The 20225-nt window shown below is 36.5% G+C and overlaps 1 protein-coding gene across 1 annotated transcript in view; it reads right to left on the minus strand.

Moving 5' to 3' along the window:
* LOC120204420 overlaps nt 1–20225 on the minus strand; it is an 83917-nt gene that overhangs the window by 50299 nt on the left and 13393 nt on the right. Inside the window, 12 exon segments of the mRNA XM_039204517.1 lie at nt 1–117; nt 200–382; nt 507–609; nt 714–772; nt 2268–2369; nt 2499–2591; nt 5712–5856; nt 15305–15426; nt 15503–15679; nt 15854–15955; nt 18359–18422; nt 19596–19745. Coding sequence (XP_039060448.1) covers nt 1–117; nt 200–382; nt 507–609; nt 714–772; nt 2268–2369; nt 2499–2591; nt 5712–5856; nt 15305–15426; nt 15503–15679; nt 15854–15955; nt 18359–18422; nt 19596–19745 — 1417 coding nt within the window.

Below are 20225 nucleotides of genomic sequence, written 5' to 3' on the forward strand. Positions count from 1 at the left end.
CTCGAATTGTTTCAGACTCGATTCATCAGGAATAATGCAAGACGCAAAGGTAATACAGGCACAAAACTTCTCCACAATTGATGTTGTGTGGAGATAGTTAGACCTCGTCAGCTTCACCTGCTCGCGTAAGTTGCAATTATAAGAATTTAGAATAATAAAAACATAGAACAGAATATCTAACAAGAACAATATACCTGACCTCAAAATCAACTAGTTTGATCTCAAAGTGATTGTAAAGATCTTCAAGCTGACAACTTGTTAACCAATCAGAGATGGATGCAGAATCAACTAAGTTCTTCTGGATATGTGATTCTCCATCAATACTTGAACTTAGAGTGTCCTTCGTTTTAGATGCAAGAACAAAAGATCCCAACTCAAAAATCTGGCAAACACAATAGATATATAATGCTATAAGTAAATGAAGTATATAGAATAAAATTTGAACTTCATTAAGCAAAAGGAACAATATGAATGTCCAAATAAACACATTATAACAATGCAATTACCATGTTAAACTCTTCAGAAGCTGCATTTCCGGAGGGAAAATTTATTTTGACGTTGCTGATATTAACATCCCATCCCACCTTCTTATGACTCGATAGGATGCATCTGCAAATACAATTTAGTTGTGTGCATCAACTATTTGGAACATTTGAATACATACAAAATTTTAACCAACATTAACCCGAATACACAGTACCAAGGGCACCTACTCAGCTTTTGCTAGCAATCGGGACTTAACATCTTCAATGCCATTAAGCGAAGATAAAACCTGCACTTGGTGAAATACATAGCATTACTTACATGCAACCAATGTAAAAAGAAATAGAAAGATGATATTCTAATTATCATATAGTTAAAGAACAACTGAAGGAATATTGTCACGGCTAAATATAAGAAGGCAAGCTATACAGCACATTCATGCATTAGGCTCTTTCGTATTGAAAATTTGTTGTATAAACAATATTTAAGCATCCATCAACAATGCAGTAGTAACATTGATAGCTGCAAACTTGATCTTTTATTTTATCAATATCCAACCATAGTTATCAGGAACACAGAACAGGTTTAAGGACAGTATACACTATTAAATTATTTTATGGGACAATGGGTTTGTTTCCATTGGTTTGTTACAGTGAATCACAGTATATACAAAAACATTATCAAATCATATGGTTTTCTTATACATTGAAAAGGATACCGATTTACTTTTTCCTCCTATTCTTATGAGATCAAAGCTGGCCCCTATAAAAAAACATTACCAGATCATTGATCAAGTCAATTCTTTTGTATTGACATTAGCAGACAGTACTTGCAGCAGCCCAAGAAAAGCTGACTTACAAATCTATTCTTCTTTTTAACATAGAACTAGATATTATACTTCTCTACCAGAATTGTTTTTCCTGCTACAAAATAAAAAGGGACTGGAACAACAACAAATTGCTAATGTACACCAACATTCATAAAAGGAAGCCTCAAATTGATTATTTTGATTTCTTATAAAATTAAAAGCATTTCTTAATTTATGAAGGGGGTATTTCATAAGTTATGAAGGGGTTTTTTAATGAGGTCTCCCATTTTTATAAAAAAAAAGCATTTATTAATTTAGATTCAACTTATTGTGAATCTGTAAAATTGAATTAAAATCTAAAAGTATAATAACTTGTTTTATATTATACTTTACAGAATTATAAATCTTGTTGGACGCATTAAATGGGATCTCGCAGATATCAAAGTCTAAGACACTAGAAATTTAAAAAACCTAAGTCAGGAAGCTGACAAGTTAGCTAAGTCAGAATTGGTTAATTGTTTTTGTTTTTGGTCCTGCTGTTTGGTCTTGTTGTTTGTTTTCGTTGTAGAGTTGGTATTTGTTCCTAGCTTGGTTGCCTGTACTCTATACTGTCTTTAGGTATTTTATTTTGAACTCTATGCTTTACTAAGGTGTTTTATTTAATAAAATTTTGAGGTATTCTTTTCCTCCTTCCAATGTTCGTTGAGATATCTTTTTGGTATTCAATGGATATGAAGGGGGGTTTTAATGCGACCTCCCTTTCTTATCAAAAAAAAAAAAAAACCTAAACGTACCAAGGAAACATACTTAACTAATCCAGATAGAAAACAAATGAAAAAAAGAACAGCACTAACTGCACTAGATATCTTCAGGAATTGAAAATGTTTGAACAAGACTGATGCATGCTGAACCAGCCAATATAAGAACTGTGAGTGTAGCTGTATAAGGCATCAAGATTAACACATATATTTCTTACCCTTTCATGCTGAAATTCAAAATATTTGATAACAATGAAAAATTCTGTGAGATCCTGGAAAAATGTTGTTTCATAAGTGACTTCAAGCGACTGAAGCATGACCTAGGCATAAAAGTCATAAAAAAATAATTGTAAATAAAACAAAAGCATTAAAAAAATAACTTAAACAAAGGCTTATGTTGTCAAGTATAAAAAGGATTTCCAAATGGCACCAAAAGGGCATAAAATTACATTCACTGACAATTCAACATCTCGCCTTGGTGACAAGTCTACTTGAACTCTGATAGAAGGCAGTTCTTCCCCGACATTTTCCTCTATACAGGGCTGAAAACATACAAATTAAGAACTGAGAATAAATATAAGTTGGACGCCAAAAAAAAAAAAAACTCCAAAATATTTAAAACAGAACTACCCTTATGCTAACAATATCGTTTCAGATATGTACGAATGCTTTTGGGACATGGAAATTCATATTTGTTTATAGAGGATTATTTTCCCGGAGGGATGGGGGAGGGAGGTATAAGGCTGATAGCTTTTGGTTCAGAATGTCATGCACATGCCTAAGTTCTGAAGTTCGAATTTGGCAGTTTTGGTCCAAATTTTAATAGTTTAATATCCTCATTCTTAATTTTTTTTATAGGAATAGGAGGTCTCATTAAAAACCTCCCTCATAGTTGCATCTTGAGAAGGGCAATTAGCGGAAGGAGGAAAAGTGTACCTCAATATATTAATAAACCATAATTACATAAGATTACAGATTACATAATAACCACCCAAAATTAAAAAACCGAACAGAACCCCACTAGAACTGAAGACATTCAACCTATCCCCTCCTTAACTAACTTGTCAGCCTCCCAATTACATGTCCTAGGAATCAATGTAATCATAATATCCCTAGCAGAAACTAAGGCCCCAATTTCCCCAACCAAAGAACTGAAAAACGAAGGGGCAGTAACAGGCCTCAAAATCCAATCCACAGCTATTTTACAATCACTCTCTAAAATAAGTCTACCCTTCAACACCCATTCAGAAGAAAGATATAAGTCAATGCCTTCTTTAATGGCTTTCAACTCAGCAAACGTAGGTGGTCCTGGTTCGACAACAGTAGAAAAAGTGATTAAGGTAGAAGCATTCGGATCTCTCAAAATTCCTCCAATTCCACCCTGCATACCATCACCTCTAACCGTCCCATCCACATTGAATTTAAAAAATTCAGGTGGAGTCCAACAAAGATCCCTTTTCTTTTTTGATGTTTTAACTGAAATATTGTCTGCAAGCACTGGATCCCCTACTAATAAATCCGCCTGAATATTATCATTAGGAAATTTAGCTAAATACCATTTGGCCAGCCTAAATCTGCAAATGAAGAACAGTGAAGAACTGTCACAATCCCCGTTTTCAAACACAATTGAATTCCTAGCTTTCCATAAAGACCACAAAACAACTCCAGGGATAAATTTCCAGATTGAAGAAGAAACCTTTATAAAAGACCGAGAACAAAGTAGGGACAAGGGATCTTTGGGCAAAACTGAAGATAAATCCCATAACCTTAAGAATCGATTCCACAGTTCCCTTGCAACAGGACATAAGATAAAAAGATGTTCAATCCTTGAGACATAAAACATCATCCAAGGGAACCCCTCTTTTCTTCAGCTCCACTTTAATAGCTAATTTCTAATGAGATAGCTGCCATAGAAATGTTTCAACTCTAGAAGGAGCCAATCTAGACCAAACCCACTTGTTCCACTGAAAATTCCCTCCAGAACTGCCAGAAAGTGTCATTCTACAAGACTTACCCGAGAACAAATCAACACCTTTGCCTGACCATGCCAAAAAGTCATCGACTGAATCAACCAAAACAATGTTATCAAGCAATGACATTAAAGAAATCCACTGATCCAATTCCCAGTCGTATAAATCCCTCCTTAATTGAATATTCCATACCCAACAATTGTTTTCGTAACAACCAAAATCAACAACTTTCCCCCATTTATTATTTGATAAAGCAAAAATCCTAGGGAATTCCTATAAAAAAATTCCAGAATGCAATTGACCTACCATTCCCCACTTGTATCCTCGAATTAGACCTCAAATAGTCCCCTATATAATCCTTTTTCTCGTAATTGTTCAAAATTCCTCTCCAAATCCATGAATCTCGAGGAGTAACGGCCTTATTTTATTGTTAAAGATAAATTGTAGATATTATGTTTGCAGCAAATCATCTTTTTCCATTGAGAGTTATTTTCATTTGCAAACCTCCAAACCCATTTCCCAAGTAACACTCTATTGGTCAAGTTCAAATCCAAGACTCCTAAGCCACCCTCCTCATAAGGTCGACAAACCGTTTTCCAATTAACCCAATGAATTCGTTTCTTTACTGGACCTTCCCCCTAAAGGAATTTAGCCATCATATGCCCATTCATTTAAACTGTCACTTTCCAAATTAACACCAAACAACTTACTCTTAGACAGATTAAGATGTAGCCCTGACATTAAACTAAAAACCCTCAACACTCTCCTAATATTCAGAATTTGAGTAGGTGAATCTCTATAGAAAAGGATTAAATCATCTGCAAACTACAAATGAGTCAAATGAAAATTATTAACATCCCCACCAATACTTAACCCTTCAAACAATCCACATTCAGCAGCCTTTAGCAACATTAAATTCAATAGTTCCCCAACTATATTAAACAACAGAGGAGACAAACTATAGCCTTGTCTCAACCCTTTGCCCATCTGAAATTCCTTTGTTGGAGATCCATTCACTAGAACTGAGATAAAGGCAGATGAGATACAAAATTCAATCCATGAAATCCACTTATCACCAAAGCCCATAACTTTTAATAATCTCAATAAAATCGGCCATTCTACCGAATCATATCCTCATTCTTAATGAATTCATTTTTGTTATTACGTTTTCCTTGGTGTTAATAGAAGTGTTGGGATTAAATTTATTAAAATTGGAATAGAGCTAAAACCATCACATTGAGATAATAGGACCATATTCATACTCCAACCAATGCCCAAAATGCAGATTATGCCATATAAAATCTTACACTCAGTTCATCAAAACTCATAGAAAGCATGCGATTCAAAATAGATACAGCCCTGACAAGGGCCAGCACATACAGTGAAGCTTTAGCCAACAATTTGCACGATTAATATGATATATATATATATAAACACATTTAGAAGCTTCAGTAACTGCACAAATAGGTTTCTTACAATTTATATGATACCTTAACCTAACTACCACACTTAGGGACTTCCTTTTAACTAAATATATTCACCATTTCAATCCAAAAAATTATTAGAAGAGCTGAATTGTTGTGCAACGCCAGCTTAGGAATTAAAAAAAAAACTAATCTTTAGCCAACAATAATATAAAAAATATTAAGAGTGGACTACGTCATGAAGGCACGAAATCATAGAAACCCCTACCATTAGTCGGATCATTTGCTCATTGCTTGTATTAACCACCTCTCCTGAATTAACAAAAGCAATCACAGTTACTAATTCTTCCTGAAGGTTGCACTTCATAACTGTGCCATGGAGATTCAACCTTGCAATTTCTTGATATAAATTCCTACAAAAGCAAAGTAACATAGTTAATATTTAAGTGTACAATGGCCAGAAAAAATATTAACGATATTAACAACAAATATGCCCAAAACCACAACTTGCTTCAAAAGTTAGTAGATGATGTAAACTACAAGAAATGCAACATCAAAATGGAGGATGATGTTGCTCTTGGATAATTTTTGTCCTTTGATGAAGGGTGAAGATTGTTATGTTTGGAAAGGAAATGGTGATGGTGTTTTTTCGATTAAGTCTTGCCCTAAAATTATTTCTAGTTTATCCGAGCCTCAGCATTTCTGGTCGGAGATTGTGTGGAAGGGGTTAGTTCCTCCTAAAGCGGAGGTTTTTCTTTGGCAAATTATTCATCAGAAGTTGGTTGTCAAATCAGTTTTGTTGGGTAGAGGTGTTAAGGGTATTGAGAATCCTTATTGTGTGTTCTGTGGAGTGGAGTCTGAATCGGTGACTCATTCTTTCTTTTCTTGTGAGAAGGTTTGGAAGATTTGGGTTAAATTCCTCCGACTGTGGAATGTCGTCACTTTTCTTTCTAATAATCCTAAAGAGTTCTTGCTTTCGTGGGTGGATTTGAGACATAATTCGGCTATTTGGCAAATCATATCGGGAGTTGTTTTGTGGACTGTTTGGTTATGCAGGAATCAGATAGTGTTTCAAAATAGGAAACTGGATAGTGCAAATCTTTTCTTTTTGATGAGGTATAGGGTGGCTTCTTGGTTCTTAGCTAAATACAAGGGCGTTTCTATTCAGATTGATAGCCTTGTGGGTGATTTAACCTTGGCAGATAAACATCACTACCCTTATAAGTCTTGTTTGCCTAAGTTAAAGTGGTGCCCCCCTCCTGCGGGTTTCTTTAAGGTGAATGTTGATGGGGCAGTAGCTGTTGACTGGAAGAGAAGTGGTATTAGTGGTGTGCTTAAGGATGCAGAGAATAATAAGTTGCCTTTCTTCTCAAAAGCGACAGGACCTAGCACTCCGATTCTTGCAGAGATTGTTGCAATCAAAGCTGGGTTGGATTTATTCTTTGATTCAATGTGGAGGGATAAAGGGTCACTGATTCTAGAAAGTATTCACTTCTTGCTCTGAAGTGGATCAATAATCCGGATCTCTGTCCGGCTCTTTATGTCGATATGATCACAGAAATTCAGGAGTCTGTGATACATTTTAATGTTATTATAAGGCATATTAGTAGATGTGTTAATGGGGAAACAGACTGTTTAGCAAAATCTGGTATAGGTTAGGGAGTGTTGAGCTATTGGTGTGGGAGATTAGGGTAGATGGGCTGTTCAATTGAAGGTTTGGATTATTGTACTAAATGTTTATTAGGTTTGGTTGTAATCTTGTGTTTGGTAATAAATTTGGGCACCCTTTTCCCCTTGCCATGATTATTGTGTTTCACAGCACAATAATTATAAAGGGGGTTTTTAATGGGGCCAATTCTTATAAAAAAAAAAGAAATGCAACATCAAGAGGTGATTAACTAAAATAAAGTGAAAACATATGTCAACAGCAGGACATGGAAATTTTGAGAGCTGAAAATAGCAATACTTTTCCTGCAATTGTAGTGAGATGGTTGATTTAGGTAATGTTTCCTTAAAGGGAGAAGGCAGCAAAATACAGTAGGCAAACAAGGTCATTACCAACTCATCTAACTACCCAGGCACAGTCCTAGTGGGGATGACATGGACTAAGCTGCATAAATTTTATCTTTTTTACATGTTGCCACTTTGAACACTCGAGAACAAAGAAACTGCGATCTTGTAATTTGTAATATTATTCTCACTAGCAACTAATTCATTAAATCTTCATAATTTTATTAAGTTCCACGAGCCTTGCATGAGGTTCTTGTTCCTCAATGATGTGCATAAGCATGTAATATCATTTTCCCAGCTTATTCTCTATGATCTTCACACCACAGGTCAGTTCTCTTTTCCTCTACCTTCATGACATAGGCTTGTTTTATATGACGAATTTAAAAAGTACACAACCTATAAAACAACATATCCAATAAAAATGAAGGAATTTGAAATGTTGGTTTCAAAACGCAATGTTTAAATAAAACAATGGGGGTTCGCAGAAGAAATTAGCAATTGTCCTGTAAATTACCAAAATACTACTAATTCTAGATAAAGGTTCCCATCTCTATCACAAATTTCAAGCCATAAAAATTACTAATCTCTATAATTAATTATTGATAAAGCTGTTGAAGAAATTTTCATAATAATTAACAATAAAATTTTACTAGAAAATGAGAGTAAATATGAGAAAACTCAACAACAACAAAAGGATGATGACAGAAATGATGTGGGCTAATGAAGATATTGGAGTAATGACTGATGACCTATATTCTGAAAGAATGGCCTCTATTTTTGGTTAAGATGGTCTACTTACTTTTATTGCATCATTTTAAGAAAAGGAAATATCATATCAAACAAGCAGCACCGTAAAATCAAGACTGATTCAAATAGGTCCCTAAGCACAGGGTTAGATTTCTGGACATTTTAAAATTCTTATGCTATGTACACACATAAGATGATGGTTCATAGAAATTTAATTCCAGCCACAAAATGAAATCCCATTTAAAATAATTTCAAATGTGACATTTGCTATCAATTTGTTTCTACATCATCTTCCATTCTCGAAGGCATAAATATATCGACATGCATGAAATCAAAGAAAAATCAATACAACTTTAGAACTTTTGAGTATGCTGTAAATCCCTTTCCTTTTGCTGCCCAACCTAACTCTCTGGAACTCCTCCACCATTTTTTCCTTTAAAGCCTCCTCCTCTAGCACGTAATTGAACAATCTAAAAGGTTTTGGCCCCCAATCCGTGCCTTTGCTTTCCAAACTAACTGCGTTGTGATCCGATAATGATCTCATGAGCAAACTCTTAATTAGAGAAGGAAACACAAATAAGTTCGAATCAACTAAAAATCTGTCTAATCTGACAAAAGTAGGATTTTCCCTATTATTGCTCCAAGTGAATTTGCCACCCGACATTGGAAGATCATTCAAGTTAGCCTTATGAACAAACTTGTTAAACATTCTCATCAACAACCTATTTTGACCTCTTCCCAACTTCTCTTCGAGAGTCAAGTACGCATTAAAGTCTCCCCCAAACAAATAGGACCTAATTGCCACACAAAAGCTAACAGCGACTCAAAGAATGAATCTTTCTCTGAATCAACTGATGGCCCATATGCATCAATAAACCAGCATAAAATAGACAATTCTTTGAGATTACCTTTAACAACAATAAACCTTTCCTGCACATGTTCAACCTCAATCTCCAATTTATTTTCATCCCAAAGCATTAAATCCTCCTGCTAATTCAATCGTCGGAGAAACCACAAACCGATTCAGAAAATTCCCTCCTAACCTCCTCCTTAAGGAAAGTTTAATAATCTCGAACTTCGCTTCTTGAATGAACAAAAGCGACGGCTTCCTCCCTTCAATAATGTTCCTCACAGCCCTAGACTTCTCTCCTGCCCAATCCTCTCACATTCCACGATACCATACTAAAACACGACATATAAAGAAAGAATTAAAAAGCCCCCTTCCCACAGACCTTCAGATTCCACCCTCCATCTACCTACCCTCAACCACAGCCTGCGCCTTTTCCATGAAAGCTTTCTTCCCTCCTCGGAAAGTTACACCCATCAATTAGCTTACTTCTCAACTTGCCTGAATTTCATCCGCCTCGTAAGAACAATCTTCTAATGACTTCGCTTTATCTTTCCGAACCTCTCTCAGATTACTCCTACTCCTGCTTCTGTAATGTACACCCTTGAAAGATTTACCCTCGGATCTGTTGGTAGTCGCATTTCTCTCTAATGTTCGACCACGGTTTGGCGAAAAACCCATTCCTCTGGAACCATCCCTTGATAGGGAAACTACCTCTCACCCTGTCTAAAAATTCGCAAATCATCTAAGCCCCCTGTGCAATTGACGTTACTGCTAAGAGAGCCCACTGATCGGAACCTCCTGCGAAAACCACACTGTGTCGATCCTCCTTTACTAGACGCTGAACCAACCTACTGAGTATTTTTGTTACTGTTAGAAGAATTGGGCCTAGAAGGCCCAAACCCAATATCACCAATCTGCCCAATTAACTCTTTTTTGGGACCCGACAAAATCTGCAGCGTTGACAATTCCCATATTTCCATCTTGTCTTTCTCCAACTGCACAGAATTGTCAAATCTCTGGACCTCTGCCTCATTAATTCTTGGAACAGTAGACGCCACACCACCTGTCAGAGACTTTTGACCCGATAGAACAGTTCTTTCCTTGGATATCACTCTAACTTCTTGGGCTATCCTCTCCCTCAAGATCCCCTCTTCATCGCACTGTTTCTCCGATGTATCTACCACCCATTCATTGGAAAAATCACCATCACTCTCACAATTCCAAACCTCTAAAAGTCCATCGGTCGACAATTCTACTTTAATTTTAATCATGTACAACCTTTCATTGGTGTTTATGGAGATCGACTCTGGGACGTCAAACGGGCTTGCCCACCCGAATCACCATCTTCACTACTCTGCAGTCCTGCTTCAACAGAGTTTCCTTATTAATATCTACTACCTCCCCCCACCGTTAGGCCAGGCTGGAGAAGAAGACCTCATTCCATCAATTTAAAGGAACTACGAAAAGTGATACTTCACAGAAAGCCAAAGGAACACCTCCTTCCGATGAAACTGGTCTCAACCAGTCAAACCAATAATTGAGCTCCAAAGAATTTTTTCCATAGCTTTTGACATTTCCTCCTCCAACTTAAAGGACACTAAGCAAGTGTTTCTGGTGTAACCCTATCTTGCAACGCTAACGTTAACACTTTCACTGTGCAACGCTCTCAGAATTAATTCCACATCGTAAGATTGCTTATGAATTCCGATCATCGTCCTCTTTAACCAACATCTCTCCTCCACCGGGATGAAAACATAAAAGGGGACCTTCGAAGCTCCTTCTCCCCTCATCTGCTTACTTACCGCCCTTGCTGAAGAACTCGAGTTCCCCATCAATTTATCCCGATAAGAACTACCGTCATGAAACTTATTATACAACTTACTTTTCCCATCGGAGTTCTTAGTTTGAACCACCTCTTTCCTCTTAATCCCAACCTCATCTGGCCCAGACAAATTCTTCCCATTCGTTGATTTCTGATACTTCGCCACCCTAACCGCAACCCTCCTCCCATCAATCAACCCATTATTAACCTTTACCACTGCTTCTATAAGATCTTCATGACTCTCGAAGTGAACGAATGCGAATGTTGAGTCTCTATTTTTTTTTATAGAAGTTGGAGGTCTCATTAAAAACTCCCTTAATATTCTTCCACATACTTAGAAGTATTTTGAATAACATTAGAAGGGAGAAAAGAGTGACTCATATTTTATTAAATAGAATACCAAGTACATGTGGTAACACCGATCCCTCATACGGGAATATACACCAATACAAACCACATCACCTAGAAATCTTACATTGTCAAACAAAAAGCCCCTAAAACAATAACCTCATTTGTAAAATACACCTCAAGATGTAAGATAACATAGCAAAATAAAAATCAACAATTACAACCACAAATTTAAAAACGCCTCTGAATATAGCTGCCGAACAATCACAATCCAATTGGAGGATCAAGTTCTAAAGAAATATCGCAATCTTCAGGGACCTAAGAATTAGGTTTGAAGTAAGGATCAACTTCATGCACCAAGATTTTGAATAAATGATCCCCGACCTTCAACTCCAACAACTCATTAATTCTCCCTTGACCATTTGTGAGTATTAGAATTTTCGCCCGATCAAAAGACGAAGGAAACTCACAACTGTTATCAATTGCTATTAACTTGCCCCACTTAGTAGTATGTTTTTGAAAGTATCCCAATTCCAAGCGTGAAAAAGAATACCTTCGCAAACTAGCCAAACGATCCGGCTCTCCACCACAAGGCTCTCAGACCAAGTTTCCACTTTGGAAAACCATTCTGCAAGAGTCTCTAACTTATCATCCTTCACGCTTCTCAACGAATCAGAATCTTCAAAAACCAGTAGAACTACATTCCAGCAGCTCTCATAAGTGTGAAACTTGCTAGTCCTTTGGCTTGTATTTGGTTAGAAAGATTATCAATCTTGATAAAGTTCTTGCATCACCCCACAAGACAATTAGTCAACACTTGAAGTTTATTTTCGTCCACAGCACTCTCAACTTCACAGTGTTTAATCCTCGGAAAAACTTCCATCCCAGACTTACTATGAGCAACTGTCGAAGATTTTCGCCAGTAAGATTGTCGGGGTTTATATTTAGCCAAAGAGACTCTAATTTTGTTGCCGTAAATATGATAACCATTCATCTTAGAAATCGATGTCCTTGCTTCTTCAATTGTAGCAAAGCGAATAAACCCAAAGCGAACCCCATTCGAGTTTCTTTTTTTTGGGAATGAAGGCATCAATAACTTGACCATGTGAGCCAAATATGGATCCAAGCCTCTTCCAATGGATCTTCTCTGGAAGGTTTTCGATAAAAATCGTGTAACAACCCTTTCTGGACCCATTACGGAAATCTGGTTGGCCTTCTTTCGACCGATTATGAAACCCATTTCTTCTCCTTCCCACCACTTCGGAAAATTTTACATCGGAATACCCTTTCGAATAGATCTCCTTGGCACCACCATGATCAACATCAGCGACTGAAAGCGCTAGTGTTGCGTGTACAAAAGACGGCTTTCCGTTCCTATGTTTCCCTTCTTGTGAGTATTTCTTCAAATGACTGGTTGATAGTGGACTTTCACCCGACCTCGCTGAATATGTTCCCGAATTTTGCTGATTTTGGGTTGAAGGAGTGTCTACAAGTGGTGTCGTCGGGCTCAACTGTCCAACCCGCCTCACGTGCCAAGGCTGCCCAAACATTGTTCATAGCAGCATTTGGGGGAAAAGGGAAGTTATCAAACTGCCTCAAGCCGACCAGCATGCGTCTGGTAAAATCTCGTCTTTGCCGTTTCTGAAACTTTGTACTCTCTTTTTCTATCTCAATATTACAATTGTCCTTATCGGAGTTTGATGAAGAGGCTGCACCGGCAGATCCAGAAGTCTTGAGAAAACTGCCTCGTGGAACTGCATTTTCCTTTATTTTTAAATCCTTAACCCGCTTATTCAAATCTGCCACTAATGCTTTTAGAGCCTTCACTTTCGCTTCTAATTCCTTGGCAGACTCCAGGGGGAAATCACCAGCTGCACCAAGACAATCTGGTTCAAGCAGGAGATGTGAACTCCTAGACAATGGAGGAACAATAGGAGGCCTCACCGAGGAAGCAGCCACCGCACCAGTTGAGTTAAACCCTCGACGTCGGCTGGGTTGAGACGGGGGTTAGGGTTCCATTGTGAGAACTCATCTGTTCACTACTGCTCGACACAAGAGAAGTCGAGATTAGGTCACGATAAGGTGCTGCAATCGGTGGAGTGGCGGAGGCGAACTCGGACGGCTGGAGGCGGTGAAAATTTGCAGAGGACGAGTGAAGATTTGCGACTAAAAACAGTGTTTTTCGCAAATGCAAGTCCAGATCTGTGTTCACCGTGAGCAGACGACCATCCTAGGAAAAAACGACGTCAAACTGAGGTCAGAGTGTGACAGCGGACGGCTGACGGCAGCGACAGACGGCGGGCGACAGTAGCGGCCGGCGAGCAACTGACGATGGAGACAACACTTTTAAGTTTAAAAACACCTGGGCCCTAGAGACAACTGGTGGGTTTCGAAGGAGAATAAAAAACGCCTGGGCTAATGAAATTAGAATTTTGAATTCGCCTGGGTTAGAGAGAAGCTGGAGCTTCTCTCACTAACACGTAATGTTGAGTCACTATATTTCGGTCTCCTATTAACTAAAGGGATAAACACCTTAGTAACCGTATCATGAAGCTTGAATCATTCCCACAAAGCACCCCTACTAACTCTTCTACTCAGGTTATTGACAAAAGCCGACCAAAGGGCTCCAGTAGGGAGAGAAACCTGAACTGACTTTTCGCTCATAATATAAAACTTTTGTTAGCAGGAGAATGATCTACCATAGGACAATAATAACTGGTAAAGAATTTAATCTATGACAACATTCCCCTTCTTCTACCTTATTTTGCCCTTTATTTTTCAAATCTCAATACCTACTTTCTACAAACAAAATTCCATTATAATTTCTTCAAGACCAAAGGAGATTGGGAGTGCATAAAAATAGGAAGTGCAATAGTCTGCAGAAGATTTGCCAACCGAAAAGGTATAATTGTGATATTACCTGGTTCCCGCAAGAACCAACTATTCTCCAGATAACGAAGGGAACCAGTACTTCAACCTAATTAAGGGTAGGGCACTACCAACAGCCTTTATGTACAAGAACAGAGCAATAGATTATTGAAAATTGCCCCATACAATGAGACCTCTAATTATTATAAAAAAAAAATTGCCCCATACATGGAAACAGACAGTATAGGACATCATGTTCTCTGCAAGAGAGTGGCTTATGTTATATACCATAACATCAATCACGAAAGATGGGTTGGCTGGTGGAATTGGAGGTATTTTGAGAGACTTTAATAGCTTCACTTTGACGACCTTCTCTATTAGCGTTGGTCTTGGCCCTCCTCCTTTGGTCGAGTTGAAAGCCATTAAAAAAGGCATTGACATTTTTCTATCTTCATTTTGGGCTTTGAAGGGAAGACTGATTATAGAGAGTGATTGCAAATCTGCCGTTGACTGGATTATGTTGTCGTATTCTGCACCTCCTTTCTTCAGTTCCCTTGTCTTGGATATTGTGTCCCTAGTTTTCGAGAGGGAGGTTATTGTTAGATTGATTCCTAGGGGATGTAATTGGAAGGCTGATAAATTAGCTAAAGAGGGAATCGGTTGATTGTAAGGGTATTTTTCTAGGGAACTTGTAACATACTCCATACCGGGTTAGTGGTTAAATTGTGAGATTTAAAAATTCAGTGACTAAAATGGATAAATTGAAAGGTTCAAAGAATTGATTGAAATGTTTGGTGTAGGATCAATTAGCAAAGAAGGGAGAATTAAAGGGGCAAATGAGTCTTTCGACAAGGAAAATAATTAAAGGAACTTGTAGCATAGGTTGATTGTGTGCAGTCTTATGGTTGTAATGTTTTATGTTTTATTTCGGGTATTTTGTAAGGTGTACTCTTATGTAATTATGGTTAATCTATAAATTGAGGCACTCTTTTCCTCCTTCCGCTAGTTACCTCTTCATAAGAGCTAACTATGAAGGAGGTTTTTAATGAGGCCTCTTATTCCTATCAAAAAAAAAAGGAAAAAGGAATTAACATCAACTTCTTATGATTATAATATATGCTCTAACATATGCAAAAAGTTAAGATTAATATATTTTCATGCTAAAGTGACGTCCATAATTTATTTCTAACCCAAAAATGGCTCAAAGGTAACATACATGCTCCATATTTTTGCAGAAACTTCATCTATGTTGAACTCGATTGCCCTTGTATAAGTCTTATCATTTGTGTCGGCATCAGACAAAACTGGCGAATAGAACTGAGTTGCCTCATATATATCCTGTAAAAAAGAGGGGTGGCTATAAACTATCTGATCTAGAGCATTTGCGCTGAACTACAGCTTGGACAAGAAGTACCTGCACATCTTCATCAGAAACCACACCAGAGAACTGACTAGAATCATCTGTTCCTCCAGCACCAAGCATACCACGGGACAACCAATTCAACCATCCACGAGACTTATCAAATGACTGACCATCTTGTCTTGACTTCTCGACAGAAAAATTGGCTGTTGAAGACTTTGATAAAACTTCCTGCACGCCGAAATAAGTACACAATAACAAACAATAGAACCATGTCAAATCATGATCAACAGCATTAAACAGTGTAGAAATACAAACCAAAACTACTAACAATGAAATCTAAGAGGTATTAAATCTAACAAGCATTTTGATCTAATTTTAGAGCGATGCATCAGAATATTATACCTGCAGCTCATGTTCCGCAGCTGACCTATAACTAAAAATATCATCAATATCGGACTCTTTCTCCATTTGTTCCAAGTCCAGAATTATAGATTCATCAATTGGCTGAAAACAAATAGGAAAACATATTCATGCAAGGAACAGGTGAGTAATTGAGCAACTTTTAAATTGCATAACAATAAATGGAATTACATGTGAAAGAACCCCAAAAATTAAGGGGAAAAGACCTAAAAGCTTTGACTAAATGTACCCAAAAAAGGAATAATGACACGAATACCTAAATGAGAAACAAAGCACACAAAAAATAGTTTTCGCTTGTCACAAGTTGGAAAGCAAATGAGGAGATAACCAATGGGATCTAGAAGTCATGATTAAGCACTAAACATTTTGATGCCTTGTGCACATGTAACATCAATCTTTATAACAATATGTATCGAAAAGTAATCAAAACAGAACAGAAGAGAAATTGAATGAATATGAAGATCAAAGCAAGATTTAAGGCGAAATACAAGAAAAGACAGATAGAGGCAAAAAACCCTAAAACCCAAGAGGCTGAGAGAAAGTGGCCAAATATATAACAAAAGCAGATAGAAGATCCCAATAATCAACATTCCTAAATCTCAAAAATTTAGAATCCAAAGCTAGTATAAGTAGAAATAACATAGGTACTTATAATCCTCGAATAAACACAAAAATATTAAATCTAACCTTAAAGCCTTGGTACTTGGTAAGAAAAAGCAAAACATCAGTAATAAAATACCCAAAATAATTTTAAAACATCCTAGATCTATATAAAAATAACAATTGAAGCCATAAAATATAACATGGAAACAACCTTAAATCTTAAGTAGTTTAATCTCTCAATCTATCCATCACACATTATGTAGAATGGACAGTTAAAAATAAAAAAGAAATAAAGATCAGATAATTCGCACAAATAGAAGCATTCTGTCCTGCTGTGTTTAGCATTCTGGTTAAAGAATTAGCAAAGAGTGTGTTGGATTCAAATGTGTTGCTAAGGTTTGTGAAAAGTAGTAATTGGGAAGCTGATGTTTTAGCTAAGGCGGGAATTGGGTAATGTTTGTTGTGTTTGTGTTCTGTTTTTTTATTTTGTTTGGAGTGTTAGTTATCATTTCATGGGAAAGGTGTAGGTCTATGAGAAAGGTTGTAATCTAGGGGGTTTTTACCTAGGTTGTACTCTTTGTTTCTATTAATAAAATTTGGGCACTCTTTTCCTCCTTCCAATGCCCGTTAAGATACCTTGTAGCTTAACGGTTATGAAGGGAGTTTTTAACGAGGCCTCTTTCTTATCAAAAAAAATTTCTTCCAATCCAACAGCATCTTCAGGTTCAACTTAGTAAGGGAAAGGAAAGGACTCGGAAGAAAGGAAAATGAGGGGTTTCGAAGGAAAGGATATATCATCCTCTGTTTAGAGATTAAGAATGAGAAAGGGAAAGGGAAAATATATATCATAGCATATTGTTCCATAATTCCATTTATATATACTTTCACATGAACCACGTTGACTAGTGTTGGAATTACATGCTAAAATTTAATTGTTGATAACAATCATTATCATTTTTATAAACTAAAATAAACTCTTTCTCTAGCAAAAATCCATTATTTTTGTTTGTAGCAACCTCAAGTACCGATTTTTTTTTAAAGAAAAAAAGCATGCCTATTATCGGAAACAACTAAAATACTCGGCTAATAAGAAAAAGCATTTCCAAAATTCTTGAAAGATGAGAAAAAAATAAACGGCACTTTACACTGAATCCTAGCCAAGAATTAAACAAAGAGATTTTAGTTTAAAGGTCAAAACATAAAAGCTATTGCTGAAAAGAAATGCTTTGCGGACGTCGTATTAGTGTGAAGAGTTTATCAGAGTTACACGAAAACCAAAACGAGCAGCAGATGTAGTACAAGGTTATTCAAACATAATGGCCAAAAAGAGAAATTTGGACATGTCAAATGGCTTTATTTGTAAACGAAAGAAGATAATGCAGGGAAGATATTTTTCAAACACTATCAGTTCCTCCCGCCCTCTTTCTCCCAATTTTCCATATTGAGAAAATGGATTTCAGGGGAAGGGAAACTGAGAGGTGCTCAATAGCCAATACCCCTCTCATTCCTTTCATTGAAAACAAAGCCAAATGAGGGAGGGGTTTCCCTCTTCCCTAGCTTTCTTTCCCTCCCCTCGATCCAGAAAGTAATGCTAGTAAGGACTATTTTGACTATTCTGAACATTTTGGCCAACTGCAAGGACCACTGGACTACTATAACAACAAATGAAGCATAACATATATACATAAACTACATGTTCAACCTAATATGGCACGAAGAACATTATTGGAAGAAAAACGGAAAAGCCAAGAAATACTAATATAACTAATTACTAGTCCCAAAAACCGTTTCCCAAAACCAATATCAACTATCATTCTCAACAAGAAAAACTAAACAGAAGTTATTTGTGCAGACACAAGCCTATATGATAGAGAAAAGGTTTACCTGGTCTTGTCGAAGAAACTCTAACTTAGTCTTGTATAAATTAACATACATCCGACGATTACTCCTGTGATCACAAAGATTCTCTTATTCATTTAACATGTCAGAGCAAAAAAAAGAAACAAATGCCAAATTTTTTCCTCCCAACCAAAGACAACAAAAATATATATTTTAGATTATATTTGGTGTCCATGTCTATAATTTTGGAAAAATTATGCATCCCCGTAATTTATTATAACTACAATCACTCCACAGTTCTGATTTGACAATAAGTGAACTTGATTAGACGTGACAATCAAATCCTTCTTATAGTTCTTCTCTACAGTTAAAATAGCAACTGCTATCTGGAAAGCAGATCAACCATGAATGTATTAAATAAAATTTAGATCATTAAAAATCAAAATAAAAGGCAAATCAAAGTAAACAAAAGATGGTCTAGAAGCAGTAACCTTTTGGTATAATTTCCAACTAGCCTTTACAATGTTAAATTATACTTCGCTGCAATACATCATTTTATACACTACAACACCATCATCCACCCATTTTAAATCAAAACCCGACAACTCATATTAATCCGATGAAATCAATATGTAATTAGAAAAGGATGGCAAACAAAATCTCATTTGTATTGTTTCAATCTTCGATAATTAGAAAAGAAAAATCTAGAAAAGCGACATCAAGCTCCTAGGGACTTCAGGCTCCCAACATCCATTTGGTAGCTGGCAACACAGAACAGGCATAGCATGTAAAATTCCCTAGATTGAGATTGCAATACAAGGGCTTGACTGTTATATACTCAAAATATGGTTAATTCAATTTTGAAATCAAGATCATATGGCCATTTTAGTTACAGCAGCCAAACTTTGCAGCAATTTGAGTAATTTTCCAAAAATTTGGCAGAACCATATCAAGCAAACAGTAGAAATAAAATTTTCTTAAAACAAGATCGATCAATTCATATTCGCAATGTGAAAATTTAACACTTTAACAAGGGAAAAAGCTTTCCAACCACTTGAATCTACAGAATCATATTTGATCTAAGAATTAGAAGTTCCATCAACTTCAAAGGAAAACTACTTGTTCCCACAGGTGCAATCTTAATGTTAAATAATAATAACCATTATGCTATTAAATCACACAAGGAAAAGGAGGACAGCGTCAGAACCATATCTAACTAATTCCTACTTTCAAATATAGGATGAGCAAGAAAAAGGTAGCATGATTATTGAAACAAACTTACAACCGCTGTCCGAAATATCTCCAAGAAGTCTTCTTTAATTTCTCACGGACATCTGATAAAATAGAGTCTTGAGCATAGCGCCACCACAATCTTTGCCAACCATCATCTTTTCTCGACAAAGGACAAGACCAGGGACGATAACGTCCATACCTAAGTCAATGACGAGATTAAATTTTATATGATAATAGAAGTAAAAACAAGAATAACAGATTATTTGAGCTCTAGATGCTATGAATAAGAGAGCAAGTCATCACATAATCTTCCACTAGAGGGTTATCTTAATGATTAGCTAGCTCCACAAGTGTACACACATGCCACAAAATCTCATTAAAAGTAAACTGTAAAAGGAGAAAAAGATCAAAAGGGTGAGAAGCGATAATGCAAGGCAATTGAGGAACTGATTGAAGTATTAAAAATAAATTGGATCTATTCAATTACATGGTTTTAAATTATAGATGTTATTAAAATCAATATTATTTTTTCAATGACCGTTGAGTTTTGCAGAGCTTGATGGTTATGAAGGGGTTTTTAATGGGGCCTTATTCTTATAAAAAAATCAATATTATTTAGCGTCATATCTCGAATTTAGCCTTTATTATGGTTTATTATGGTATAGGTCCTTTGTTCAAC

Source organism: Hibiscus syriacus, unplaced genomic scaffold, assembly GCF_006381635.1.
Source record: "Hibiscus syriacus cultivar Baekdansim isolate YM2019G1 unplaced genomic scaffold, ASM638163v2 tig00000340_pilon, whole genome shotgun sequence".
NCBI classification, from domain to species: domain Eukaryota; kingdom Viridiplantae; phylum Streptophyta; class Magnoliopsida; order Malvales; family Malvaceae; genus Hibiscus; species Hibiscus syriacus.